General features: G+C 35.8%; 1 protein-coding gene across 3 annotated transcripts in view; it reads left to right on the top strand.

Moving 5' to 3' along the window:
• NUP133 (nucleoporin 133) overlaps window positions 1–25,909 on the top strand; it is a 29,057-nt gene extending 3,148 nt beyond the window's left edge. The window contains exons 4-26 of one of the 3 annotated variants that reach the window (XM_084283714.1): window positions 47–154; window positions 1,902–2,033; window positions 3,171–3,341; window positions 3,969–4,124; window positions 4,257–4,327; window positions 4,916–5,063; window positions 5,912–6,059; window positions 6,722–6,879; window positions 7,983–8,074; window positions 8,853–9,016; window positions 10,576–10,664; window positions 10,789–11,013; window positions 11,147–11,269; window positions 11,664–11,763; window positions 12,131–12,373; window positions 13,503–13,636; window positions 15,260–15,418; window positions 16,652–16,787; window positions 18,650–18,768; window positions 20,225–20,305; window positions 22,422–22,486; window positions 24,278–24,366; window positions 25,417–25,909. In XM_084283714.1, the coding sequence (XP_084139840.1) occupies window positions 47–154; window positions 1,902–2,033; window positions 3,171–3,341; window positions 3,969–4,124; window positions 4,257–4,327; window positions 4,916–5,063; window positions 5,912–6,059; window positions 6,722–6,879; window positions 7,983–8,074; window positions 8,853–9,016; window positions 10,576–10,664; window positions 10,789–11,013; window positions 11,147–11,269; window positions 11,664–11,763; window positions 12,131–12,373; window positions 13,503–13,636; window positions 15,260–15,418; window positions 16,652–16,787; window positions 18,650–18,768; window positions 20,225–20,305; window positions 22,422–22,486; window positions 24,278–24,366; window positions 25,417–25,553 (3,048 nt within the window). In that variant the 3' untranslated portion in view covers window positions 25,554–25,909. Of the gene's footprint in view, window positions 1–46; window positions 155–1,901; window positions 2,034–3,170; window positions 3,342–3,968; window positions 4,125–4,256; window positions 4,328–4,915; window positions 5,064–5,911; window positions 6,060–6,721; window positions 6,880–7,982; window positions 8,075–8,852; window positions 9,017–10,569; window positions 10,665–10,788; window positions 11,014–11,146; window positions 11,270–11,663; window positions 11,764–12,130; window positions 12,374–13,502; window positions 13,637–15,259; window positions 15,419–16,651; window positions 16,788–18,649; window positions 18,769–20,224; window positions 20,306–22,421; window positions 22,487–24,277; window positions 24,367–25,416 lie in introns of all 3 variants that reach the window. The other 2 variants (XM_084283713.1, XM_084283712.1) reach the window with 2 other exon arrangements.
• Window positions 25,910–27,714: the final 1,805 nt, after the last annotated feature.

Genomic DNA, 27,714 nt, shown 5'->3' with positions numbered 1-27,714 from the left:
GAGTTTTTGCATGTCTCATCTTTATAATCACATCTCTTTCTTACAGTTATCTCTGTGTAAGGAACTGCAGCTGCCACCCAGTGATTTCCAGTGGAGTTCCAGTTTAGCAGCTATATCTTGTCACAGTTCCTCAGGCGAAGCGCCTTCCCTGCAGGTGATCAACTTCAAAAGTTTGGGGTTAAAAATGCTTTTGGACTAACTTTGAATATATTTTATTTTATCAAGTATTTCTTTGCAAATTGTGCACTTGGTGTTGTAATATATATTCCAAAAGTCAGGGTTTTTAATATGCTTGAAATATAATCCTGCTAGTCTTTTCAATTTCTGCCATCTATCTGTTATAGCATCAGATTGAATTAAGAGTTTTCGTGTGGATTACTTAGCATGCTTTCTTAACAAACTAAGTCAGCTAAGAAGTATTGTGTTTAACTGACACTAGCGCTTTCAAATATTAAGTCTAAGCAAGAGTGATTTAAGTGCATGCTGGCTGAAAAAGTTGTTCAGCTCTCTTTTAATTCTGGGTACGTGTGGCTGAAAAGCAAAAACCAGCATCCTCCCTTTATCTAATCTTCATAATGAAGCTGACATTGGAAGGGCAGATGGCTTATGTTTTGACTGATGATTTTGCTACATACATTTTCTTACCACAAAGTGTGAGAGGATAAGGTTTGATGATCAGCTAGGTTTTGTGAAAGTGTGCCAAGTGTGTTTGTCACAATCACTTATGGGAAGAAGAAGAAAAAAAAAAAAAAGAAACCTTTCATTTTCAGCTTGGGCATAGTTTAGAGTTCATGCATACAGTGCCGTAATAGAACCGGATAAGCAGTTGTCCTTGGAAGGAAGAAGCTGTGCAAAAATATGTACTGGGATATGTACTGGGAACTTTTCTTCTTACTTGTCATTATGTTACACTTCCAAATGATGAAAGCTGTCTTTCCTTCTTGTGATTAACTCATAGTTCATAGTGTCCTATGACTTTATCAGACCCAAAGAAGTTTCAGGAGAAACGATACATCTAAACAATGATTTTATTTTTTTCTTTTTAATTTCATCTTTTTTTAGTTTGGAGCTATGCGTGGATACTATGACTTCATAGTCATAGAAATATGCTAGGAAATATTTAAGTAAATTGAAAATTATTAAGTAATAGGCAGGAGTCACCAAGGGCAACGCGTTATGTGTTTTTTTTTTATTGTTCTCATATTGATTAGCCAACCATTCTCCTTTGTGCACATCTGTGTCTAGTTAAAAATCATTTAGAAATCTCACAGAGCTCAATGACAGCTCTCAGGTACTGTTCTTCTGTTCTGTGATTTTCAGCAACCAGTTGCTTAGGTACAGTGCAAAAGATTTCTGTGTGAATCTTTAATTGAGCACAGTCTCTTGCATTGTGCTTTGAATTTGGTATCTGGGTGATTTTTGGAGTTAGAAGCCCTAATGGAGGTACACAGTGGGCTTAACATCTTTATGAACAAAAGAACAACTGCGTGATATAATTCTTCTGTTAATGACTAGAGCAATTTCTTTCTTAAATTGTAGTCTGTTTTTTAAGTCTTTCATAGTAGCTTGTAACTCTTGGCATCTGGAACTATCCAGACTTCTTCTTGCAACTGTAAATTTGGTTTGATTTTCAGTAGCAGACCCTGAATTATCAGGAACTAGAACCCATAACAAAGTATTGTTAGCAAAATAAGCAAGTATAACATTCCCTGCATGTGCTAGGTTATGCTGCAGAATCATTTTTGCTGTTCAGTTCTCTGCTTGTCAATGAGCATACATATTTACTACTTATTTGTGTGTTAAAAATCATGTTATCTTTATGTAAAATAACATTTAGTTAAAGCTATGGTGTGATTATTTTTTTATTTTGCATGTTCTGATAATTATTTTCTCCCTTCAAGTCTCTGGCAATCATGGTTGCTACCAGCGAAGGTTCTGTGCGCTACTGGCCCAACGTTGCACACGAAGGTTCCTATACGGAGACATTCACAGACTTTGGAGGCTCCCTGTGCAGTTTCCTAACAGCAGTGAAGGTACAGTGCAGTGTGATTTATGAAATAATACTGCTTTACTTCCTAACCTAAACATCAAAGATCAAATGTTCCTTGTTTTCAGCACTAAATCTCCAATGAATGTCACAAAGAAAGCCATCAGATGCTCTGAGGAGGAGTTTCAGAGATTGTTGGTGATATTAAGTGGCAGAGATGAGTGGCAGTCATAGATTTCTGTTGGAGAGGTTGTGGAGTTATGAAAGTCAGAGAGGCATGCAGGACTGAACCACGGGGTTATCAAGTCTCGTCTCAGCTTGTGATACCCCTCTCTATCAGAAAAAAAGAGGGGACTGCTTCATCTGAACTCACAGTCTATGTACTCAGTGTCTTGTGGTAAAGCTCACTAGTGGCTGCATTCGAGAGATTTTAGTAGGGAAGTAAAGAAAAGCTGTACTGTGAATTCCATTTTCTGCTGGTGATGTGTTTAAATGGGGAAGAAACTCTCCAAATAGAATATATTCCCCAAAAAATCAGCAAATGTTACAATATTTGATATCTTAAAAACTAATTATTCCTAATTATATTGTTTCATGATCTTTTCAACAAGGCAGCATAATGTTCAGTGTTTATATCCTATATTATAAATATTTTAGGGCATCAACACATCATAAGCATTTGTAAACCTAATCATAAGCCAGTGATCTTACTGGTGAGTTTGTTGAGAGTTTCAAGGGGTTAAGAAATACTAATGGGTATCTACCCTCTTAGAACTGAGTTGTGCCCAGTTTTCAGGTATCAAGTTGAGGAAAGCAAAGACTTCACATTGATGTCAATGTTAAAACTATCAGAATTTAGAGCTAGAGGAACATGGTTTTCAGAGCAGAACCATTTCATTAATAAATGATGATTTAAAAACTCCATCATTACATATATGACAACTTTACATAATTAGTCATCCTGTTCCTAAACAGATCAGACATTTAGCATAACTTATATGGTATGATTATGAAAATTAGTCTGTTCTTTTATTCTGTAAACATTTCTTGTAGAGGTAAGCAGTCTGTTCTTTCAGCAACCTCCAGGCCATTATCATTTTAACAAAGAATTTTATGTGACTATAAGATGGCTTCAGGAACGTGCTTTTAATTTTTTAACATAATTGCTTTTTCTTTTTGTTAGGGAGGAAGCTTTATTTTATCATCTTCTAGAGGCCAGCTAGTTCGATTGATTCCAGATAGTTCTGGCAAGATTCATCAGCATGCCCTGCCACAAGGTCAGGGCATGTTTTCTGGAATTGGACGAAAGGTTTCTTCTCTTCTGGGAATATTGTCACCTGGAAATGATGCTGTGGTAAGCTTGAAAAAGCTCAGATAGTAATCTACTTTAATTTCTGTAATTTCTGGTCTCAGCCTTTTGGAAAGGAAAAAGAAAATTCTGTGTAAGGATGTATGATGACAAAACAAATACAGGCCTCTTAACTGATTTATGTTATTTATATTTTCTGGAAATTAAAAAGGCAGGCAAAAACTAACTAAGTATGTATATTATGTAATGGAGAACACTGACTTGTTCTTTAGATCTGAATAAAAGTAGGCTTTAAAGTAGTAACACCTCTTGGGCAATTTTGCAAAGCATCAAAATCTTGTCTGTTCCTAGTGATAGCTTCACTGCTACTTGAAGAAACTAGCAGTTACCTGTAAATATGCTTTTCTGATAAAGGGCTGTGCAAGGTTGAGGATTAGGTTGACCTTTGGCAATGAATTCCACAGAAGGTGTGAGAAACGTACTCATTATAGATGCTCTTAAATCTATAAAATAAAACTTCTTTTAGAAATTATCATAATACGCTGACCAATATAGCTTCTGCATGTTGCCCAAGGAAGTGATTTTTATATGAACTGAGAGTGGTATAGATTTTTGTATCCTCACAGCAACGTTGTCATTTAACCTTTAAAGATCTTTCTTTTTTAAATGCAGATTTCTAGTGTTCTTTGGGATAAAGAGAGATCGAGTTTTTATATGCTAACGAGTTCAAATCTAAACAAATGGGAGATTGAAGATACGTCAGAACGTTACATTCTCAGCTGGGATGTCAACAGAATCCTCAAGGAACACATTTCAGATGCAATTTGGGTAAGAGCATGCTCACTTGAAAAGTGGTTTGTTTTTTTTTTTCTTTTGCTATGTTGTCCCTTAATAAGTAACTATGTATAGTTACAAACCAGATTCTGTGTTTGTTTTTGTTTGTTTTGTTTTGTTTTTTAGGGTTCTGAAAGTAACTATGAAGATATTAAAGGAGGAGTAAATATACAGTATATGGATTTGCAGCAGAATCGGTAAGAAAGTACACTTGCTTCTGGTAAAACTTAGATTAATGAGGTATGTTCTGTCTTCTTGCAAAACCTTTTTGAAAGACACTGAAAGTCAGTTTTACTTGACTGCCAGCCACTATTGATAAAATAAGCATGTCAGATAACTAGATAGTCATAGGTTATCCTATGACTATCCTATGCTTCATGCTATTTAGTATTATCAATTCTTTACCTAAGAATTATTCCTTTCATTTTGTAATGTCATTTTGGGTAATTACATTTTTCTTGATATTAAACAGACAGTAAGTAAGCAAATGTTGCATTCGTACCAGCAAATGCAGAGAATTCTTTCTGTATCTCTTATATTTTGTTTAATTACAATAAATCGCAACAGCTGGGTTGGTTCAGTTTTGTGCTATAATATGCATACTGCATATGTTAATAAAACATCATGAAAGAAAAAATAGGATAGTCTTTGCTTAAAAAAAGTGTAACATTGGCAAGCATTTATTTGTTATCGTACTTAAGTATCTTTTTTCTGAATGGTAGAGCTCAAGCAAGTGAAATATGTAATAATCATCTCACAAAGGGGTGATCTCTCTTCTTGAACAGTGACGGGCTGGTGATACTTGCTGCAGCATGGCATCCTGGAGACCATCCGTGTCTTGTCTACTACACTCTGATAACGGTAGAAGATAAAGGCTACCAGATGTCTGATGATATTGTTGTGGAAGTCACACAGTATAATCCATCTTTTCAGGTATGCAAAGGAAGGCTCTAAAACTACTTCTGAGCAAAGAAAGCACAGCGTTTCAGAATGTTCCTGTACATACATCAGCTGTCAGATTTTCTCTAAAGGAAACTCAAATTCTGTCTTAAGGTTGCTCTTGGAATTTGTAATGTTCTGAGGAAAATATGTATTACTGTTTAATAGTAACTTTATGTGAAGTTTATGATATTTAAAGTATAATATTAAGAAAAGTGTCTCACAAACAGAAGTCTAAATATCAGATTATTACTGACCTGTTTTAATGTTTGTACTGTCTGTGAAAGCTTCTACAGAGTAGTTTCATAGTATACTCTTACAATCTATTTAGAACAGACTTTGCAGAGACTCTTGCAGCAGGACAAGGAGTCAGGAGTCCTGTACCTTGGTCCTTGCTGGACAGCAGCTGGTTTGGTGGGAAGGAAGGGCAAATTGGTTGTCCTTACAGAACCTCAGTTGTGATTTCTCTTCTGGAAGCACAGGCTTTGGCATTAACTTTCCTTTGGTAAACTTCTCACACTCTCCCAACCCCTTCTACTGGGACGTTTCATAATTGAATTTGAAAATGGAAGGGGAGTGAGTGTGAAAGTGGTAGAGTAATTTATTTGTTTACTTCACCTCTTCATTGAAATCAGCAAGAACTTTAAAAAAAAGTAGCAAGAGTGATCTTAAATTTTAGGGCAAATGAAAAGTGTTTTTTTGGGTGTAGAGTTTTCTTTGTCATTTTATTCCTGTCTTATTAAGAAATTGAACTTTATGCAACTCTAGATCAGCCTTTAAAATGTTATATGTTTTTTAAGGTTCTGAATATATGTGTGATTGTTGATATGTAATGCTTTCAGTCAGAAGACGAAGTGATGTGCTGTCTGGTAGTCCCAGATTTCTTTAGCCATGCTGCTTACCTTTATAAGGACGATGAAGTGTTTGCGTGTTCCACCGGAACTGGAAGAATTTCTTTACCACAGGAGAAAATTGTATTTGGCATACAAGGTAACATATGGGGGGAAAAAAGTCAGGTTTTGTTCAATTAAAAATTGAATGTATTTACATCGTTTTATTTCTTAGATTGTAGAATCATTTTTATGTTTCTTTTTCTCTGTATTTTTTCAAACTGATGTTTTCTGTAGGTGTACAGAAAAATGCTGAAGTGACCTCTGGTATTGATATTGCTTACTCTAGAGCATTTTGGATGAAAATGAAGTAAACCTGTGCTCTTGATATATGAAAGCCTGAGTGGATGCTTAGAATTTGACACTTTTTTATTTCTTCCAGTGTTCACTGTGGATTATTTTGTTTTCTTGAAAATAACTTTGTTTTGAGTCTCAGCTTAATGTTCATCCTAGGTCCTTGTGTTAGGTGCCTCTAAGTATATTGTCCTTAACCTTTCAGAGGTGTTCTCTGGTAAGAAATTGCTCCCTAGGCAGAGTTTGAAACACATGAATCGTAATTGTACTTTATATTTTTTTAACCTTGCAGTACCTGGAGATTTACATCATGGGTAGCAAACAGTATCCATGATTTCTGTTAAGCCAGGTGCAGTTGTCAGAATTGCTGTTGGTTCTTCACAAAATTTGATCACTGTCTATGGAACTGTGTTGCACCTTGTCCTTACAGTTGCATTTACGTGCTTTTTTGTTTTTTCACCATTTTAGGAGATAGCATTTTAGGAGCAGGTTCCTGTACAAGCCTCCCCATTTTCTTTGCCAAAAAAAGTGGACTCGTCACTATCTTGTCCAGAGAAAACGTTTCTGTGCTTCCTGAAGACCTTGAAGATTCTCTGTCCTCTTCTGTTGCTGGACCAAGAAGTGAGGTAATAATTGAAAACTGAGGATAGAATTTTTTTTTTTCTGTCAGTTTTGTATTTTCACTGTGGAAATCCTAGCTTGTTTAAGGTTTTGGAAGTTTTTTTTTTGTTTAATAGATTTGAACACTTTCAATGAAGGCAGTTTTCAAGACCCAAGCATTTTTACAATACGTATCATTTTGTGTAAGGTGGTTCTTCCTCCCACCCCTTGTTCTGAAGTAGCAATTTCAATGAAATAATATAATTTTTCATGTAGGTACATTAGTAGATGTCACTAGGCCTTATAGATAACTCAGATGGAACTGCAGAGACTGAGATTTTGTTGTCACTTTTCTATCAGGGTGGTCTCTTCAGTCTTTTGTCTATTCCTTTATAATAAACACCATTTTCTTACTGCACTATGGAAAGCTTTGAGTCTAAGAAGTCCCTTACAGTGGCTGAGTATTGCTTCTGCTCTGGTACCCGTTTTCACTTTAATACAATCTTACTAAAACACGTGAAAGTATTTTTATTGATATTTTCTGTAATGTGTGTTTGGTAAGCTCTTAATTACATCAAACATGTTTTCTTTAAAATGTGCATAGAATTTGTTGCCAGCATGTCCCTGGAGTAAATGGGAAGAACAGAAAATTAGTTAAAATAGAAAATAGAGAACATTTCTGTGGGCTAATAGTTTCAATTTTTATTCCAATTAAATCTCCTTTTTGGATTAATTATTGTGAACTAGTATTTTAGTAGAAGACCTTTGTGGCGATACCTCAGATGGATCTATACTTTTCTTACTTAATTAATCTGTAGTTAGATTTGTAGGCACTCTTTTTTTTTCTGGGAGATAGAACTCATGAATACCTTTTTAAATTCCATCAAAAATGTTGGTTTTGAATGTCTAATATACTAAAATATTATATAAATATATGCATGCTTGAGGTCAAACTGCTACTTTAATTGTAATGCATCTCTTCTGGCTAATGTTTGGTTTAATAAACACAACTGCTTCCAGGTGGCATTTGTGTTTTTCACTCTATACAGTTAGGAAGAAAAAGAGTTTTAATTTCATAATGAAGTTTGATATTTGTCTTCCAGCTGAAGTTTTTATTTTGCATTTTCAGAGTCCTGCGTTTGATGTAACCAATAGGCTTGAAATCGTAGCCCAAGAAGATAAGACTAAATTACTGAAAGCTGCTTTTCTCCAGTACTGCAGGTAGAAATTGCACTTGATCTTTGAGCCTTTGTTTGCTGTTCTTGAAGGCACATTGGTGCTTGAGTAAGAGATTGTCTGGGTAAAGATAGTGTTGTGCTATTTAATTGAAAGTTATTTTAATGGCACGTGCACTTCTTTCTTAGGAAAGCATAGATATAAAAGTGGAAAAAATGTATGTTTTTGGGGAGTGGAAATGCAAGGAAAGGCACTGCTTTTCAAATTATCCTGATTAAAGCAACCTTATTGCTGGGATGCATGGAATGCCTCTAAAAAGTTTTCTGTTTGGTTAGATGACTGATGTAAGAAGTGGAGGTAGAGACATGAAAAGATACGCAGAGCTGCAGAGTTGGATTAGTTACATTTAAAAGGGATTCTTTTCAATATATATTCATCACTAGCAGACAAACAATACTATTCATACTAATCTCCTTAAAGAGTCTTAAGATTTGAAACAAAACAATTTAAAAAAACAATTTAAAATAACATTAAGTAAGGTGGTTTTTGTTTTCTTTTTGCATAGAGCTACACGTTAGATAGGAGATTATGAAGGAGATTAAGTGCACAGAATAAAGAATGCCAGGACAAGATGTAAACTTGCACAGGACTAAGAAAGAAAGTCTATGTGCATTCATTTGGTGCTCTGTGTAAACACAACAGCTGCTGAAGAAGGCTGCAGTCCTGAAAGAGTATCAGAAGATGCTACAGATTGAGTAGCTCTTGCTCCTATAACCCTATCGGTTGTTTTTATTTCACATACATTGTGTTTCTTTTATTTCAGGAAAGATATAGTCAATGCACAAAGCATGGTAGTGGAACTCTTTCCAAGCAGTGCAGATTTGGATTCTGATGCTGAACTGGATAGGGCAGTGACTCAGATCAGTGTGGACTTAATGGATGATTACCCTGCCTCTGATCCACGGTGGGCTGAATCTGTACCTGAAGGTAAGCATAACGGTTGGTTTGTGAAAAACTGTTCTTAGTACTCTAGATAAAATCAGATTTTAAATTTGCCAAGAAGGCATCGCTGTTTCATATCCTTCTCCATCACTAGGTATATTTCCAGAAAGGTATCTTACAAGACTGCCAGCTAAACTTTCAGTCTACTGTGGTTAGTTTGACTTCATAGAACAACAGAAACAACAAAGGAAATGTGCGTTTCTGAGGATGGTACCTTCTGCAGGGTGCAAGTGGTGCCACTTTAGTGTTTCCAGGATTGTCTGGATAGATCTAAATTAATTCCTGCAGATAGGTATGTTAAGAAAAAGGTTTTATTTGCTCATGATTAACACGTTTGTCAGCATGGCTGCACAACTTCGGAAAGGTTTAGATCCTGGGTAGAGTGAGCTCATGTCTTGTGTTGGTATTAATGTCTGCCACAAGAGAAATTTATTTTGGAAACTTCTGCTGTACATAAAAGATTAAAGCAGACACCTTTTCAGAAAGAAACATCTTTGTTCATGCTTCCCTGTTCCTTAGAACAGCATGTACTTGAAGCTGTCCCCAAGACCTCTAGGCAGCAGTTCCTGGTTTCTGAGCAGAGACTTAGATTGGAAGTGGAAATACTAACATTTGAAATCTGCATATGCAGATGGATGATGCTTCCTGCTGTTGCTGCTTCCTGGCAGCTAGTTAGAAATTGTCAGGCATCAAGTCTTTAGTATTTTCTGAATCTTAATTTCATCTTTAACTTGGCAATTTATCTGCATTTATTCCTGGCTAGAGGAAGAAGGGAAAGTTCACTGCTTCTTGAAAACAGTTTTGCTAATTTTGCTCATAGTGATAGTTCTTCTGAGTTTTCTATCTTAGTAGTCTTTGGCTTAAAGCATATGTGGAATATAAGAAATTTTTAAAATAAGAAAATAATTTCATCTCTGGAAAGCTCCACTGAGGTGAGGTACCTGTGGGGATGCTCATGGAAAAGCTTCCATCGCCCTTGCTGACTCCTTAGAAGACGTAATTTTTGGACAGAAGAATATTTCTGTAAAACACTTCTCAGAAGCAATCTCATTTGAGGAGGAAGAAAAGTAGCGTGGTGTTGGGTAGCTACTTATGTGGTGCAGTGGAATTGTTCGGGCAATTAGGCATTAGGCCTGAGTACCTCTTGCTGCACGCTTTCTTTTGTAGTAGCTGTGGTCTAGGGCATAATAAATTTAGCAATAGCGAGCCCACCATGATGATAAAAATCTTAATTATACTAAAACTTGAGTAAGCTGCTGTTTTAGCAGCGTAATGAATTAATGAGCACTTCAGAATAGTCGTGCTGATCTAAAGATATTTGACTTCTAAAGGCTTTACTTGAAATATGGCAGAGCTCAACAGCCACATTAAAGAGCATGGTAAGCAATAAGTGAATGTTTGTTCATATATTTAAAGAAAAATACCTGTGTGGTAGCAATATAGAAATTTACAGAAATATGTTTATCTCAGAGGCAAAGATAGTGGTCAAACAAATGAAGATATAAAATATTCTATGATTTATTTGTTGTCCTTTCTAGAAGCAGCTGGGTTCAGCAACACATCCCTCATTCTTCTTCATCAGTTAGAGGATAAGACAAAAGCTCATTCCTTCTTCATTGAGTTTCTTCATCAGGTAAGATTTTTACTGTTCTTGTATCAGCACACACAAGAATTCTTAGGAGAAAAATAATTCTTTCTAGTTCATTGTTGAAAGTGTATGTCATGGTTTTTTTTTGTTCTGTTTTGTTTTTTAAAAGGTTGGCGTATTTGAACGACTGGGCAGTTTTCCAGTCCGAGGGATGCCAATGGCAACTCGATTGTTGCTCTGTGAGCACGCAGAAAAACTAGCAGCTGCCATTATTCTCAAGAATCATCACTCCAGGCTGCCTGATTTAGTGAATGCTGCTATTCTGATTGCCTTAAACAAAAGGGAGTGCGACATTCCTCCAAGTCTTACTCCTGCAGATGTTTTCTTTCGAGAGGTAAGAACAACAGACTGAGCAGAACGAACCCTTTTATTTCTGAATTACTGTGTAGTATAACATGTAGTAGAAGTTGGAGTACTTTGACGTATACTTTGATTTTTTATTTTTCAATTTTTCTTTCTGTTTTAAGGTGTCCCAGATAGATTCCATCTTTGAATGCTTACTGGAAGAGGAGGAGCAAATCTTGAAAGATACGCATATTGAATCAGTTGAGTGGGCCCAGATAGTTGTCAATGTGAACAACATCATTAAGGTACTGAACTGCATTAACTAAAATGGTTTTGGGAAGGGAGGGTCAAATGTTAAGGAATTCATTTGAGCTACTGCCATGAGAAAAGTGAATACAAATTTTGCGTGCCTGAATATATTAGGAAAAAAGAGATGGTCCTCTGTGGAATTAGGGGCCTTTTCCTCCTGAACCACTGAAGAAGAGAGTTTGAGAAGCTGTGAAAGCATGTGTACGTAGCAAAGAGTGAAGAGCTTGTGCTTCAGAACAGAAGTTTCTTACTCAGACAGCGTGTACCTTTCTGTATAACTGAGAAAGAAGGGGCTATTAAAATAATGCTTCAGGATTATAAAAGACAGCATATTTTATAGCCATGTATATGCAGATGAACTAAAACATTTATTTCCTTACCTTTAAACAGGATATGCTGCAAGCTGCCTGCCAGTATCGTCAATCTAGAGCCTCTTTATATAAAACAGGAGAGCTTCCAGAGAGGGAACCTGAATATATTCCATGGACAGGTGAGAAATCTCTATTACTTACTTAGTAAACATGAAAAGTATTTTTTGTTTAGTAGAGATGTGTTCTGGAAAATGTGAATTCCAGTCTGAATATTAACTTAATCTTAAATTTTGTCAGTAAGAATGGGAGAAGCTGGAGGTTTGATCAATGAAACTGAGTGATTAAATGGATATGTTTAACATTAGAAGGAAGATGGGAGTATGTGACCTGCAGGATTATTCTAGTATTGTTCTGATTTTGACCTTAAGATACTTAATAGCTTTTATTTTTCTTTTTAATTGTACCTAGCAACTTTTTTATACTTCAGGATGGATTCCTTTGGTGGTGAGATAGTTGTTTTAATATTTACTGTGTTTTCTTTCCAAGCGTCTAGCAGCTTACGTGCAGCAATAACACGCCAGCATGGGATCATTCTGAAGATGGTGTATCCTCAGGTGGACAGTAACTTACGGAGCATTGTGGCTGAACAGTTGGTGGCACTGCTGGATTGCTTTCTAGATGGCTATGTTTCTCAGCTGAAATCCGTGGACCGACCTGCTGATCAAGAGAGATACAGCAATTTGGAAATGGAATATGTGCAGAAAAGATCAGAACTCTTGTCTCCTTTCCGTAAGTAACGTTTGTTTTCCTTTAATGCAAGGATTAAATGTTCCATTTCATGAGGAAACGATGCAAACCTAATAGAGTAAATGGTATTTGTGTATGAATTCAATTTGTTTCACATTTGCCTTCAGAGTATTAATGACTAGTTTTTCTGATTTAATGGGATATATGCAAAACAGATGGCAGAATTCCATACAAGATTGCATCCATGCCCATACCTCTAATAAAGCATCCCTGCTTTAATTTTTTAATTCTGCTGACTTGTTACATTTTTCTGGCAGGATTTATGTCCTGTGCTAGATGACTGAAAATGTAATAGACTTTTGAATGTTTATATTGTTGATAGTTGGAAACAAAAATTATAAACATCTGAAACCTTTTTTAGTGTTTATCAGAAAAAGTGTTAATTTTAGAAACCTGATTATGTAGCTAGGCTTGTTTAACATGTCAGATGTGGTCAAGTCTTTAATGAGTAACTGACAGCAAAGCCCCTCTTGTTGACTGGAAATAACTCAAAGAAAATGTACTTTAGTAAACTTAGACTTTATTTTTTTTAACTAATAATGAATAATACGCTATAAATAAGACTAAATATGTTAACAGTCAGTGATTATTAGACTAAACTTCAAGAAAAATCTCTTAACTGTCTCAGTTTTACTGACATTCATGGGCTATGTTAGTTTGTAAATACATAAGTTAACAGAATACTTAGTTTTGTTTGAGAGGAAATCTGAACTTTTGATTGAACATAAGATTAAAATGTATTTAATAGAACCAAAAAGTAAGTTCAAGCAATATATTTTGAATACAGGTCCCATAGTGTTTAGTTGTTCTATATGTTATCAAAAGCTTTTGCCAGCTCCTTTTTTGCTTTGTGTAATTAAATGGTTATTAATCAAGATACTAAGTCACTTGTTGACGTCCGCCTCTAAAAAAGATTTTGTATTTTAAACTTCTCCCCCCTTGTACTGTGGGACAGAGGTGGTAGGTGTGTAAACTTGCATGTGTGTAGGGGATGTATGAAGTATTTCCTTGGTGTGAACACCTGAAATTTGTTTTCATTTTACTCAGACATCCTGTAACAGCTGAAGATGAGCATGTGTGATATAAGTTCTTTTTCTTCTTGGTTACATAGTTTCCCTGGGACAGTATCAGATGGCAGCTGCTTTAGCAGAGAAGTACTGTGACTTTGATATCCTGGTGCAAATGTGTGAGCAGACAGACAACCAGGCCAGACTACAACGTTACATGAGTCAGTTTGCAGATCAGGTACCTCTTTTTTTTTTTTTTTCCATGTTTCCTTTAGACAGCGTTTGATAATAAGTTTGTGCCTGAAGTTTTGAAAAAATAAATAGTAATAGTAATATTTGTTTAGTGTGTGTATTTACATATACGTACAGAATGAAATGTGGAAAATTGGGGCTGGGATTCATCTTGCAGAACTTAATGGAGTATTTGGACCTGAGCTTTAAAAAAAAAAAAAAAAAAGTCAACAGAAATATGGATGTTAGCTGTATAGACAAAAGGGTTTTGGGGACCTTTGTGCATCACTTGCACTGTGTCACTCTTGACGTCTTTCAGCATTTTGTAACTTGTTTGCTGAAGTATTGTAGTCAAAAATGTTGTTTTATTAAACTAATGTAATACAAATTTAGGGATAACTTCCAAAAGAGGAGAGGAGATTGTTAAATGTATAAATAGAGTTGAGAAGAGTAGGAAGCAGAAGTGTCGCTGTGTTCTTTTTTGTTGTCATGTCAGTTGCTTGTTGGGCAATTTTTCCAATATCTGTCAAAATTCAGTGTAAACATTTTTACATGTACTGAAAAATTGGAAAATGGAAGGAAAAAGGTAAAGAGACTACTTGAGGTCAGGGAGGTTGGGGAAAAAGGTTTCCAAATTTGAGAATTAGTGACCTCAATCTTTGTTTAGCTTTCCATAACAGTTATGGAATGAAGAATGCTCTTTATTAGGTTTCCTAATGAAGAGAGTACAAAAAGGGTGTTTAATAAGAACCGTTTAAAGTATCAGTAGTGGACAGAAATGAAAGCAAACATTTTTAGTCGCAAGAATCAAATACACAAACTGCTGAAGAATTCTCCATTTGTTCTCATTAGTTGTCTCAAATACTGGTGGTACTGTGGATTTTTTATGTTTTGTTTTTTTTATTACTTAACTTCTTCTCAGAAAGTTTTTTTTAACATGACAAACGTAGAGCAGAATAGATCAATAGATAAAGTCTTCAGACTTTATTTTTTTAAACTGTTAATGCAATTAAAGCTTAGCATTATTCCAAGATTACTCTGAAAAGTCTAAATTAAATCATAAATATAAATCCTGAATAGTTATCTCACACTGAAGTTCTTGAGGATAAAATAGTTTTGAGGGATGTTTTTGGTTACAGAACAAGATTTATTTTTTTCTAACAATGACTAGGATAAGTAAGGTTGCAGGTTCAGCTGGAGATAGGAGGGAATGTTTCAGAACAGCGATAGAAAAATAAACTTTCAAGTATGAAACGAAGTAGTTAGCACAGAGTTCTGAGTGGTGGAAAGGAACAGGTGAAGACGTTAGTTTGAATTTGTGAGGTGATACCTGTTTTCAATCTTGAGGGTTACCAAAGAATTTGCTTGGCATTTCCTTTATTTCCATTTAAGGACAAACTTGGATGCATGTATCAGCATCCATAGCAGATGAATTCTTTAAAGCTTATGTTTCTAACAGGACTTAACTCCTTTTTCATCAACAGTATTTTTTTCAGTCTTTTTTTTTTTTTTTTTTTTAAAGCAAGTTATCCCATGTTGTAACCAGTTGCTTCACAGAATGTATTTTGCCTTTAAAGACAAACAAAATATTTAAAGGTAAATTTTATAATCTGTTTGTTTTCCTATTCAGAATTTTTCAGATTTCCTGTTTCGCTGGTATTTAGAAAAAGGGAAGCGAGGGAAGCTGTTATCCCAGCCTATTGCTCAGCATGGACAGCTGGCCAGTTTCTTGCAAGCGCATGAGCATCTGAGCTGGTTACATGAAATCAATAGTCAGGATTTGCAAAAGGTAGGCTTTCTTAATGCAACCAAACTGAAACATCATATGGTAAAACTTTCAACCGCTGTGTCAGGTATATGTTCGAGTATGCAGGTTACCTAATTCTTGAACAAAGGAATGATGCTTAACTAGGTAAGCGAGGGGAGAAATGTCACAGATTATTAATGGAGTACCCAAAGCCCCCCTTCAGGCACCATCTGGTGCATCATATAAGCCACTGCATCATGTGATGGAAATTAGGGCTGCTTTTCAACCATGCAGTAAAAAGTAAGAAAAAAAACATTCATGTATATTCATAATTTGAAAGCAGTTTATTTTTAGAGGAGTTAATGTGTATGTGGATAGATTAATGTTGTTTTGGTTTTCAACTTGGTTCTTTCGCAGCCTTGTAGGCTGCACTGTTCTTCTCCTAATTCCTGTTGGTCAGTCTTCCTTCTTCCTTCTGCTAGATGTATGAATACTTTTCACTTTAGCAAATAAACAATCTATAGAAAATGGCCAATTCTTCTTCCAATTCATATGCACGTTCATTAAATATGCAAAGGATAGTAACATCCTATTATAAATTATAGGTTGAGAATCATATACCCCTTTAAAATAAATAAATAGGAAAACACAAAATATAAGAGTTTGATCAGGAAGGAATCTATATATATTACAAGTAACTGAAGTGTTTCGGAATTTATTACTTACTCAGTTGGTGTAGACTGAGTTTTTTTATAGCAAAGCACTACGAAGGAGGAGGCCAGGATTATAGAAGTAATTCAGTCTGGATTGCTCATTTCGGAGTAGGTGCTCAGAATTTTTTTGTTCCTTTGTCAGACGTACAAGTAAATTCTTGCACATCTGTTGGGTTACTACAGGGGTTGAAAAATAGTTATATGTATGCCAAATTCCTGAATGAACAAATAAATAATCTGCATGCAAAGTTGTTCTGTCAAGGCGTATTTGCCTGGATTTTATGGTGAAGTCTTTAATAAAATCCCAGAGGAATAATATGTGAAGTTGCAGCTTATCTTTAATCATAAGATAGTTTTGAGAGGTGTTACCGAAAGAGAGACCTACATGTCTTCCTAAATAGTGTAATGCAGCATTTTAATTTGCAAGTTGCATGACTTCTAATAAATAACACGTTATAGTACTATAAATCATAAATAGCTGAGACTGCAGTTCAAGTTCTTGCCTGTTAACCTTCTGATGTTAACTTCTACAGCTGATCTCTCACATGTTTATTAATTTCAGGCTCACAGAACATTGCAGACTTTAGCAAACATGGAGACCAGGTATTTTGCAAAGAAGAAAACGCTTCTTGGCTTGAGCAAATTGGCTGCACTGGCATCTGACTTCTCAGAAGAAATACTGCAAGAAAAGATAGAAGGTAAGAAATAAAAACAGAGTAATGTGAAGAATAGATTAATGAAGTTACTGAATTAAAGTCACATTTTTGTGAATAGTTCATTTTCTGAGCATGAGGGCTCTGGCTTAATGTGGTAAGGTTACATTGGGCTGATGACTTTACTCATTGTGGGAATGGTGAGGAAAACAGCATAAGGCAATAACCTCCATATTCACCTTCCCCTGTGAGTTAGGACTGTGACATTGAGAAACTTTCACCTTTTCACTTTTCCTGATAATATGCTATTACCATAAATAGCAGGCTGCAAAGTTGTTGGTTTGTTTGTTGTTTTGTTTGTTTGTTTGTTTGGAAAAGTCATTAGACAGTTCTGAAGCAGCTGAAGCTTCTAAACCATTCACAACATTTTTTTATGAAGCTGCATTTTATATTTCATATAAAATATTTCATATTCATATATTCATATATTTTATATTTCATATGCAAGGTAAAAATAAATCAACTTCTTAAAGCCTAATTATTGAGGAGTTATCAATTTTGAATTCCACTCAGGTCCTGAGACCCTTAGGCTCTAAGGAAATGGTGTATATATGTTATGTTATAATAGTGTTACCTGCAAATACGTAAATTTGTGATCAAGAAGTGCTTCCTCAGTACTTTCTAGCATGGCTAGTGGCAGTGTTTCATTATGATCTAACTGAAAAGATATTAATGGAAAAATTGGGAATTCCTGCTCTGCTTCATTACCAAATACAGCAGTTCCACTGCTCTGCCCTCACTGTCACGCTTGAAAATACCCCTTTCCTGCTGTGAGTTTGTGGAAGAGCAAATATTCTACACTAATAGTTAAACTAATACTGGCCACCAGGGGGAAGCTTTAAAATATTACTGAAGATTGTATCTCAAGCTTGCTTCTATGAAACTGCGTGTTTATCTACGGCTGTTAGGTACAATTCTTGAATGAGGTCTTGTAGAAAAAGGCCTAGAATAATTGATAGCTAAGAAGGTGTCACAAATTTATTTTTAGATTGTAATAATAATTTATTGCTTGGCTTTTAAATTATAAAACGTTGCATCTAATCTCTGTATGAATGCAACATTCAAAATATATGCCAATGCTGATGTGACTAATCTCATCCTTAAATAGGAAAACCTTAGAAAAATGGGGAAAGCAAAGCTTTATTTCAAGACTGACTACCAAAATTTGGTGTGGATTTTATTCTGGTACACACTTCTGTATGACAGAGGGCATAGCTTTTTAAATTTATGCTCTTTGTGTATAGGCTTTGCATTTATAAAGAAGGAGTAATTATTTTTGCCACATTCTGCTCATCCACTTGAACAGCTAAAATACTCCTTCAGAATTATTTTTCCATTTTTACCATGCAGTGGACCTGGGAGTGGAATTCATGTACTGTGGGTGAAGTTACTCTGTGTTGATTCTGTTTCAGCCTAATAGGTTTCAGGCTGTACTGGAAAATAAATCAATTCAGAAAGGAATAATTCATGGGATGCAGCAACTCCATTGCACAGATATTCAGCCAGAATGTGACTCTTATAAATCATAGCCGGCTTGCTTTCCTGCCTAGTGCCATAGCATCCCTCCAATCCTACGTATCTGTTTTTTGGTTTTGAGGGGGGAAAAAAAAAAAAGCTATCAGTCAGCTTTGCATTGGGAACCTGACTGGAAAGTAACAACTAGTTTGCTGGGATGACAGTAGTGCAGTAGAAGTATTTCTGTGCATAAGCAACATGTAAGTGTCCAAATTCATAAGAAATATTTGTAGACCTGAAAAATATTGTGACTTGGCAGTTGTTGCCGTGCCGTAGGATTTATTATCACATTTTAATAACATGAAGCATTTATTTCCTTAAATGACTACAAGAAATATCGGAACAGGAACGCTTTCTGTTACATCAGGAGACACTCCCTGAGCAGTTACTGCTAGAAAAACAGTTGAATCTCAATGATATGCCAGTGCTGTCTGCATCTCAGCTCATTGATGTAAGTATCTCCTGTTTTCTCCATTACATGAAGTTCCAGTATATTTTCTACTCTGGTGTTATAAAATAAATGAGATCATGGCTGTTTTTATGTCTTATTTGACTTGCTAACTGCCTAAAGATCTGACATATGAAATTGTTTATATTTTTCTTTGTTTGCCTACAGCAAATTTCAAAATATTTTTTAGTGCAAAATTTCCTTGTTGCACGTGTGGTTTTGAGTGCTGCTAGGAGAAGCTGCAGATCAAATCAGTGCCAGAAGCTGTCTTTCTGGTCTAAACCAGTTTTTGGAAATGAGATAATTTTTACCTTCTGTCACATCCTCAGCGGGGCAAAACTTGAAAGGCAGAGGGAACAAAGAATTCCAACTTAATGAAGAAAGATGCTACAGTCTACAAAAAGAAAGGGCTGGAAGCAAGAAGGGGCTTTTGGTCACCTGTTGCAAAGAGCACCCACAGTCTTTCTGTCTTTAAAAACAATGAACAATAGCAAAAAAAAAAAAAAAAAAGCAACTTGCTCCAATTCTGCCGTCAATAGAGCTGACTGCTTGTCCACCCTCCTTTCTGGTGGGAGCTGGGAGCCAGTAGCCTTATTTTATCATCCAGTGATGCATACAAAAATATTTGTTGACTAGCAACAATATGGTGTAAAACCAACCACGCCTTGTCTGTTAATTTAGCAACTCATTAATTTTCTGTAATCTTGTGGAAAATTAGGAGCTGGTATTGCACCTGTTAGAATCTTCCCTGTTTTCTTAGAACAATGTGAAGAGTCAATAGATTCTGAAGTTGTTACCTCTGTCTTTCAGTGAAGCTTCTCTGTGGGATTACAGAAGAGTAAGAAGTGTCATGTTTTGACAAGTGCTGGCACCGTGCCAGCGTTCCTTCCGAATTGTCTCTGTCAAACCCATGTTCTTACTTGCTACTTGCAATGCTAGAATGAAACTTGGAAAGTGTAAACAAACAGTGCCTTAATATTAGTTTTGCTTTCAAGTACTAATTTAAAACGTTGTTTATGGGGAGGGAGGTAAACGAAATGTGAACAGCAAACGTACCTGTTTGTAAAAGGTGAAAGGCAGTACGTGTGCTTATGTACTGCTTCCAGCTTTAATTGCCAAAGTGATTCTGAGAGCTCATTTTATTTGTGGAGCTGAGCTCTAGCTCCAGTAGTCCAGGAATGTTACAGCCTTAAATGGCACTTAAATTTGAAACCTAGCAGCCTTATATCCAATGTCATTTGTCCACAGACCATTGTCATGTACGTGGAATGCTGCTCTAAAACCTTAAGTATATTCCTTACCATAAAAATACTTGCAATTGAATCAAGGCATATTTTCATGAGAAGGTCATGTAAGTGGAAAATACATGGTGGTCTTCCCACAATGAGTTGTTCATGGTATCAGTTACATTAGTGTGTAGGCTAAAAATAATTCTCTACGTTAATCTTTCATGTCGTAGATGTACATATGTGATGAGAACAGAAGGGCCAACGAGTATGACTTCAAGAAAGCGCTTGATCTACTGGAATACATTGATGAGGTAGGAAAAGGTTTTGAAGAGTTTCTAATCCAGAGACCTTTTTTTGATCATTTAAGCGAGGATGTTGCATCTGTAGTTAGTTAAGAACATATTGGCTTAGTGTACGGTAGTTAAAAATAGTCCCTAATGTGTTTTTTGGTTTGTTTTTAAGTCACTGGAGATTTAATGCCAAGTGTGGTTTAGATCATTGAAGAAAAATGACACTCCTCTTCTTCAGTTCCCATTTATAGTCTAGTTTCTTTTTTAGAGCCTTGCTTCCCTACAGGCTTCCTGCAAACAGGACAAAAATTATCTGTTTTCAGTTGTTCAGTTCATGCATCATCCCTAGTGGCAGCTTCTCTGATTGTTTATGAGATAACGTGGAATAAAGGACACCAACTTTTTAACACGTAAATAGCACTGAACCACAGATTTGTTATCCTAAGCTCGAAGTGCTCACTGCATCTCACTGTATGATCTGGTAACTTGCCAGGAGAAACTTTCCAGTAAGTATGAATAAATCAACTTCTGAGAAACATCAAACCAGAATTAAAAGCAACCTTCACTAAAAAGCAGCAGCTGTATTATTTCAGCAAACTATTTCAGATTTCTCTTATTGATCAGTTGGACTGTATTCCTTGGTAATTGAAAATGAGAGCTTTTTTCTGATTATCCCAGCTCGTGTTTGTCTGGGTAGAAGGAATCCAAGTTGAAAAAAAAAATAACTAATTTTATTAGTGCTTTATAAAACCATTGTTCCATTTCAGTAATGGAACTTCAGTAATTTTGGTTTGCTGACTATAAACATCTCTAACTTCGATTTTTTTACCTGCTTTTAATTTAATTTTTAAATCGAATTTTCTTTTGGATAACATTTATTTACTATTTATTAACTAGTATTTATTTATACATGAATCTGTTCATTTTTCTTGTGTTCACTACTATACTGTATTTTGTACCATGGAGTATTACTGCTTTGTCATTTACATTGAGTTGCTTTAAAGAGAAAGTAGATTTAAAAAGAAAATTCAGTATAATTTTTTGACTTTTCCCTCCAATTTTACAAAGTAGAATTCGAATTTTGCATTAAATAATTAAAACATAATTTTTTGCAGTAAAATAAATCTGAGTAAACTCATTTTGGTTCAGTCTTTAATTTTAACTAAAACTAATGTTCCTCTTAAATTTTGACTCCCCATTTCACCAACATCACGACAACTATATTGGCTTTTTTATGTCTTTGAAGAAGGAAAAAGGAACATGAGATCTCAAAATTATTTTTTTGCTCTGATATTTAAGTCTCGTAACTTAGGTAGAACCATTCAGCAAATGATGGCTTAGCTTAGTTTTTGCAGAGATGAGTTCAGCTAAACGTAGGGTTCGGTTTGGTTATCCGTAATGGATACAAGTGCAATTTACAGCACTTTTAAGAACGCATATGTGTTCACCAGTTTTCCTAGCTTTTCTCCAGCAAAAGTCTAAAGACAAGGCCCATCCTCTTGCTTCCAGGCTCCTAAAGGCAAGAGATTTTAGCTTTATGAGGGGAATTTAAAATATCTGTGATGCTTTAGGACATTGGGAGGTGAAAAAAAAATGCATGGCCTCTTCTGTCATTAAATCTTAAAAGGGTCTCTGACACCAATTATCTCAAAGTTTCTCTGCAAAGAATGGACTGACCTTTCCAAGACAAGTGTATATTTTTTGAAGACATTTATTAATGTAGTCATAAAATACACATCCTAATGGTGTGTGCTAATGCACGTCAATTAGCTTGGCCACACCAAGAAAAGAGCCTTGAGTTCAGTCACCATTTAAGAAATGTTAAAATAAAACTTGCCTAGAATAAACTTTTACATACAGGTAGTTGATTGTGCTTTGGAATATACCCTTTTTTCAAATAGTTGGTGGTTGGTCTAAAGCAATTGTGTGGGGATGTAGAAAGCCTGAGCCATGTCTTCAAATGGAAATGAACTGTCTTGAGTGGTTCAACAGTATCAGCAGCTCATCTGTTAAAACAGGAGGTGTTTAAAAAAAAAAAAAAAAAGTGCAGTACTTGAAGAATCTAATTGGTGTAATCTGTGTGACACAGTCATTGCTTTTAAAATTACCTCTCTTTTTTTCCTTACATGATGTCAAGGAAGAGGAAGTGGATGTAAATGATCTGAAACTTAAAATTCTCTGCATGGCTCTCCGAAGAGATGGGTGAGTGCAATGTGAATAAAAATTACCAGGAGTATTTGTGATGGTTTTTCCAGAACTACACATTGGTGTACTATTCTTCAGCTCATTGAAAAGATTGAATTTCATAGTATGAGGTTTATACAGTATAAAGTAACTGGTTAGAAAGTGTGTGGAAACCTCCATTAAAAAAAAAAAAAAGTAATACTTTGCTTAGCTCACTGGCAACCTCCTATGCATTTTCAACACCCGAGAAGCAGAGATGTAGCCATACAGCTCTCATTCTTGAACCCTGTGCAAAAGTAAAAGCAGCGATCAATGTTGAAACTTTGAAGCATCTCAAGATGAAGCTTTTTAAGAGCAACTAATGCAGATATCACTTCTACAATTCTGTTTTCTTCCTTTCCTGTTAATTCTTTCCTGTTAATTCTTTCCTGTTAATTTCAAGACAGAGGTATCTAGAATCCCTGCGTGGCACCAAGCCAGTAATTGGTTTGTGTCCTGTCTACCCTGAACCAAGAACAGATTTGGATGCAATATTCAAACCATTCAAATTATGTACAGTGCTGACAACGTGTTGCCTGCTCCTCTAGCTAAACAGGTACAATTTGAGATCGCTTTGTACTAGTTAGTGTTTGGAAAGCTTGATCTCCCAGTTGAGTTTCCTGTCCAGCAAGGCTCACAAAGGCTTACAAAGAGGTCAGTCACTGTTTCAAAAGGTACTGTTCATTCTGTTCATTAGTGTCTGAAATGACATATTTGATGTATTACAGAACCTACCTTTAAGGGTGGCATCTGTTTTCTACCTGTTTTTGGTTGAACGTGTTCCAGCCATTCTGGTAGGGCTCTCATTATCCCTCCTCCTCAGTGCCTAGGAGAAGGAACCATCATCACCCTTTCCCCCTTCACTGCCTCCTTCCCTCAGACTCTTCTCAGTAGGGTTAATGATGAAGATCTAGAAATTTTGGAGTGAAAGTGACATCCGGGGTAAAACTGTGGTTTCAGTGAAGTATGGAGGATTTAGCAGTAAGAGTCTAGAAGGCAGGTCCACATCTGAGCCACGTCTTCTTAGCCAAAGGAAAATTCATGTTAGTTTAGGAACTGACATGACTGTTCTCATGTGGTGGTTTAACACAGGGAACAAGGAGTTTTAACAACTGAAAGGGCAGAACCACAGCAAAGTAAGTTAGGTTGATGTTGACTTAAAGCTGCTACATATAGAGCTCTGTAAAAATGAAAGTGTTCCTTAAAATAACATTTCTCTTAGAAAAATGTTTGGAGCTTTCTTATCGCAGATGAGACTTGCATTCATAAGTTTTTCGCATTTAATCACAAATGAAACTCGTATTCTTGTTTGCCTGCTGTTACAGGACTGCAACTTGTATTATATATTTTTTTCCTCACATTTTGAAACCTATTAGCAAATTCCTGCTCTCAGTTTATTCTACCAGAAGATAAATCTCTACTTTCATCTCAATCAGTAATTACTGAGAATAAGTAATTTTTGTCTTGATGGGTAATACTTGTGTTTTTATCAAAGAAATAATGTTTGTGTTTATGATTTAGAAGGCGGTAAGCATTTCCATTGTCCTTCTAACTAGACCATGTTATTGTAGTGCGGTTATTACAGTCCTACTCTTGGAATAAGTAACTCAGGATAAAGAAACCTCTTGCTCTGTGGTATAGCCAAGCACATAACGCTTATGTGAACATAATCACCTTTGGTAACTCACTGGATTTTCTGTATATTTTTTCTTATTTGCATTTGATTTTTACCTATGCAATTCTCTTAACAAATTATTCTTTGACTTGCAGATGGTCCAGCTCAGAAGGTAGAGATGATCCAATTGAAGCATCTAAAGATAGTATATTTGTGAAAATCTTACAAAAACTATTGAAAGAAGGTAAAGTGTACTTCAGTGTGAACTTGAAAAGATTAACTTCTTGAAATGTAGTGTTTCAAAAACTACAAAACTACCTAAAATGAACACTAATATATAAGAAAAGTAGCATAAGTGAATTCTTAGAGTAATACAAACCTCCATATGCATTCCACTAGATAACTAATTCCCGTATTATTATAATTCTCTCTGTGAAATGCTGAGGACATGAAAGAGATGAGCTAATTTCTTGGTTACAATTTCAGTGCCCTCAAATTGTTGGCTTAGTAGGGCAGCTGTCAGATTTTGCATGGTTTTTTATTGCGTAGTAAAGCTTGTCTTCTGCAGTCAAATGCGTATCTTCTGTAAGATAAAGGATTAATATTTAATCATCTGTCACTCAGAAGAGTGTGAACTATTTTAGCTTAAATGTTTTTTATGTTTTTCTTCCCAAAAGCAAAATCAAGGTGCATGCCACCATGACTGCCACTAAACTAAAAATGCCCATAAGAAGCTATGGTCATAGAAGTTACAGCTTTGGGGAAGGAATGGCAGGGAGGACAAGGAATAAGCAACTTTAAAGTTTTAAAAATAAATACATCAGATTTTAATACTACTACAAATGCCCTCTTTCCAGATTCAAGACGGCACCACACCAGAAATACAAAAATTACATTCTTCAGAACAGTTCAATCCTATCAATTTCTACCCCTCTTGTGAGATTCTCACAGCTTAAGCTGAAATGTTGCAGCTGATAACTGGAAGTATTTATTTGACTGATTTTTTATTTCCTTTGTGAAATGATACATAATGATATAGATTTCATGTTTAAGAATTTTATTTTTAATAATGAATTTAAGGAGAAAATCACTGGGGAGCTTTGTTTGAGCAGGAAGTATTTTTTGGACTCAGTTTTACAAGATACCTAATTGTTATTGCATTTCTTAACGTGCATGCTAGAATTTGATCCTCTCAATCCCAAAAAAGGCAGAAGTGAGTGTTTACTTAAAATGATCTTAAATGCTAATGCAAAGTACTTTTATCAGTTTGGTAATTTAAGGTTTTGTTTTGCAGGAGTTCAGCTAAGCGAATATTTACCAGAGGTGAAGGACTTCCTGCAAGCAAATGAACTTGACCACTTGAAAAATAATCCTTACTTCGCGTTTGTGTTAAAGGCAAACTATGAATTCTACGTTCAGGGGCAAGCATGATGATTGACACTTTTTAAAATATTTTTTTCTAAAGTACTGTCAGATTCATGTCTACGTTTTTTTACATTGTTGTTTTGCTAAAACTTTGTAATAAAGGCTATGGAGAGTAATATACTTGTTCTTAGTTTTATAAACATCGACACACCACTCAGGAGAGTCGGGGTGCATTTTAAGGCAAAAGAAAAATAAAGTTTTCATTTTCCATACATCTTGTAAACTTGCTATTTCATTTTATATCTTCATTAGTATGAGTCCTACCTGACAGTCAGATACACAGACAAGCGGGGTGAAATGTGGAACCCACCGAAGGAGGTGTTAACTCTTGCTCTCACTTCACAGGGGCTGCGATTTCAGTTCAGAGAACATACTGAAAACATTAACACTGGATGATTGTATAGCTTGCTGAAGAAACAATTATATAAAATAGCTCCATTCCCTACACTCTATGTGCATTGTGCAATGTGTGGATATACCTTCTGCTGTAGAAACTAGGTAATTTAAATTTTGCATTAAAGATTACTGTAAGGAAAGCTGGCTTGTCGTTTGTCACTCAGCTTGTCAGTGACGGCCATAAGGCACAGTTCTCATTGGCAATCCCCTGCTCCAGTAGGAATGCCATTCTTTTAGTATTCCTGGTTTTATGTTTTATAATAATTTTTACAGTGTTTTGAAAAAATAGATGGATAAAAACCTTGCAACTTTCACATAAACTATATCAGTATTTCTAGAACACATGTTAAAAATGAGATTTAAGAGCTCACTGGGCAGTCATTCACTGTAACGGCTTGACTGGCAAGAAACCTAGAGAGCAGTTAATGGAAGTGAGAGTCCAGCATGATCGTCCTTACTCGGCGACTTGTTTCTTACTAGTTGATGCTACTTAGAGTCTCCTTTTTTTCTTTTTCTTTTTTTTTTTCTTTTTTTCTTTTTTTTACCACCACATTGTCCCCGTTATCTCTAATGTGGGAAGACAAAATCAATAAATCCATTTTAGTTATTCTGGGTGGTAGCAGATTTTAATTTTTAAGTTAAATCAGTGTTAACTTTAATCTGTCACGTTGCACCTTTCCTTTGCAAGTAGCTTAACATGAAGAGAATGAATGCAGAGCAAGTTGCATGCCCTTATGTTTTACTTGTCTGGCGAGATGCCTGCTGCAACAACTTGATCCAACAGCTGAGAAGGTCAGAAGTTAAATCGGTTGAAGAGAATCCAGTTTCTAGTTTTAAAAGCGCAGCTCCCCTTCCGTTGCTTCCCCTCCTCCCTGTACTAATACAGTAAGCTGGGCTGAGAGTCTGAACATGTTTGGAAGAATAGCTTTATCTAGAGAGGTTCTAACTAATATGGGAAAGAAATGCATTAGCAGTCATCTTCTAAGATTGTTCTAAGAAACGAACTCTGCTCTTCTGCTGTCTTACGTGGTTGATTATGAAGTGTGGGTCCAGCTCCTAGCTGTGGTTTCAAAGAAGTGGGTCATTTAAGGCATTAGAAAAATCCCACCTCTTTGTTTAAATATCACTTTAAAGGTGGTTTCATGTTATTGAGAAACATAACGCTTTAAGGGAAAGGGAATACTGTAACAGATGATTGACGTCCCCTGCTGAAATATGTTCTACCTGAACTTTTACTAGACACGTTTTGCTTGAGGAGGAATCTCTTTAATTGACTGTCCGCAGTAAAATCCTTCAGGGATATCTCATGCCTTCCTAGACTGTCGGCTGCCTGGATTCTGTTAGGACTGACAGGGTAAGCCCAGGAAAGCTTCCTCGAGAAGGACGCGTTTCTGTCCACCCGTAGCTATCAGTCTGCTTCAAAGCTCTTGGCTTCCTTCATGAGATGTGTTTATTCCGGTTGGTGTAAAAGCACTCTGCAAGTTCTCAGGAAGCGATCAGCCCTGTAGTCTTCACAATTAATGTTTTATTCTACTGCAGGGTTAGGAGGTATTTGGCATTTGTACAATGCCTTTCATCTGTCTATTGCCAAAACAGAAGGCTACGGGCAATGGGTTTACTTAAATAAAACCTCATTAAAATAATTTCCATGCCTAAACTGAAGTTAAGTGTTCTCTCGTGCTAGGAATGTTAAATTGGTTCACTGGTGTGTTAAGGAGCTTGAAAAGTCGGGGATTTGGAAATGGCGAGGAGGAATAGCCCCGTTTCATTA

The sequence above is a fragment of the Netta rufina genome (genome assembly GCF_964035555.1).
Source record: "Netta rufina genome assembly, chromosome: 3".
Taxonomy (NCBI): domain Eukaryota; kingdom Metazoa; phylum Chordata; class Aves; order Anseriformes; family Anatidae; genus Netta; species Netta rufina.
This window is presented reverse-complemented; position numbering and strand designations above follow the sequence as displayed.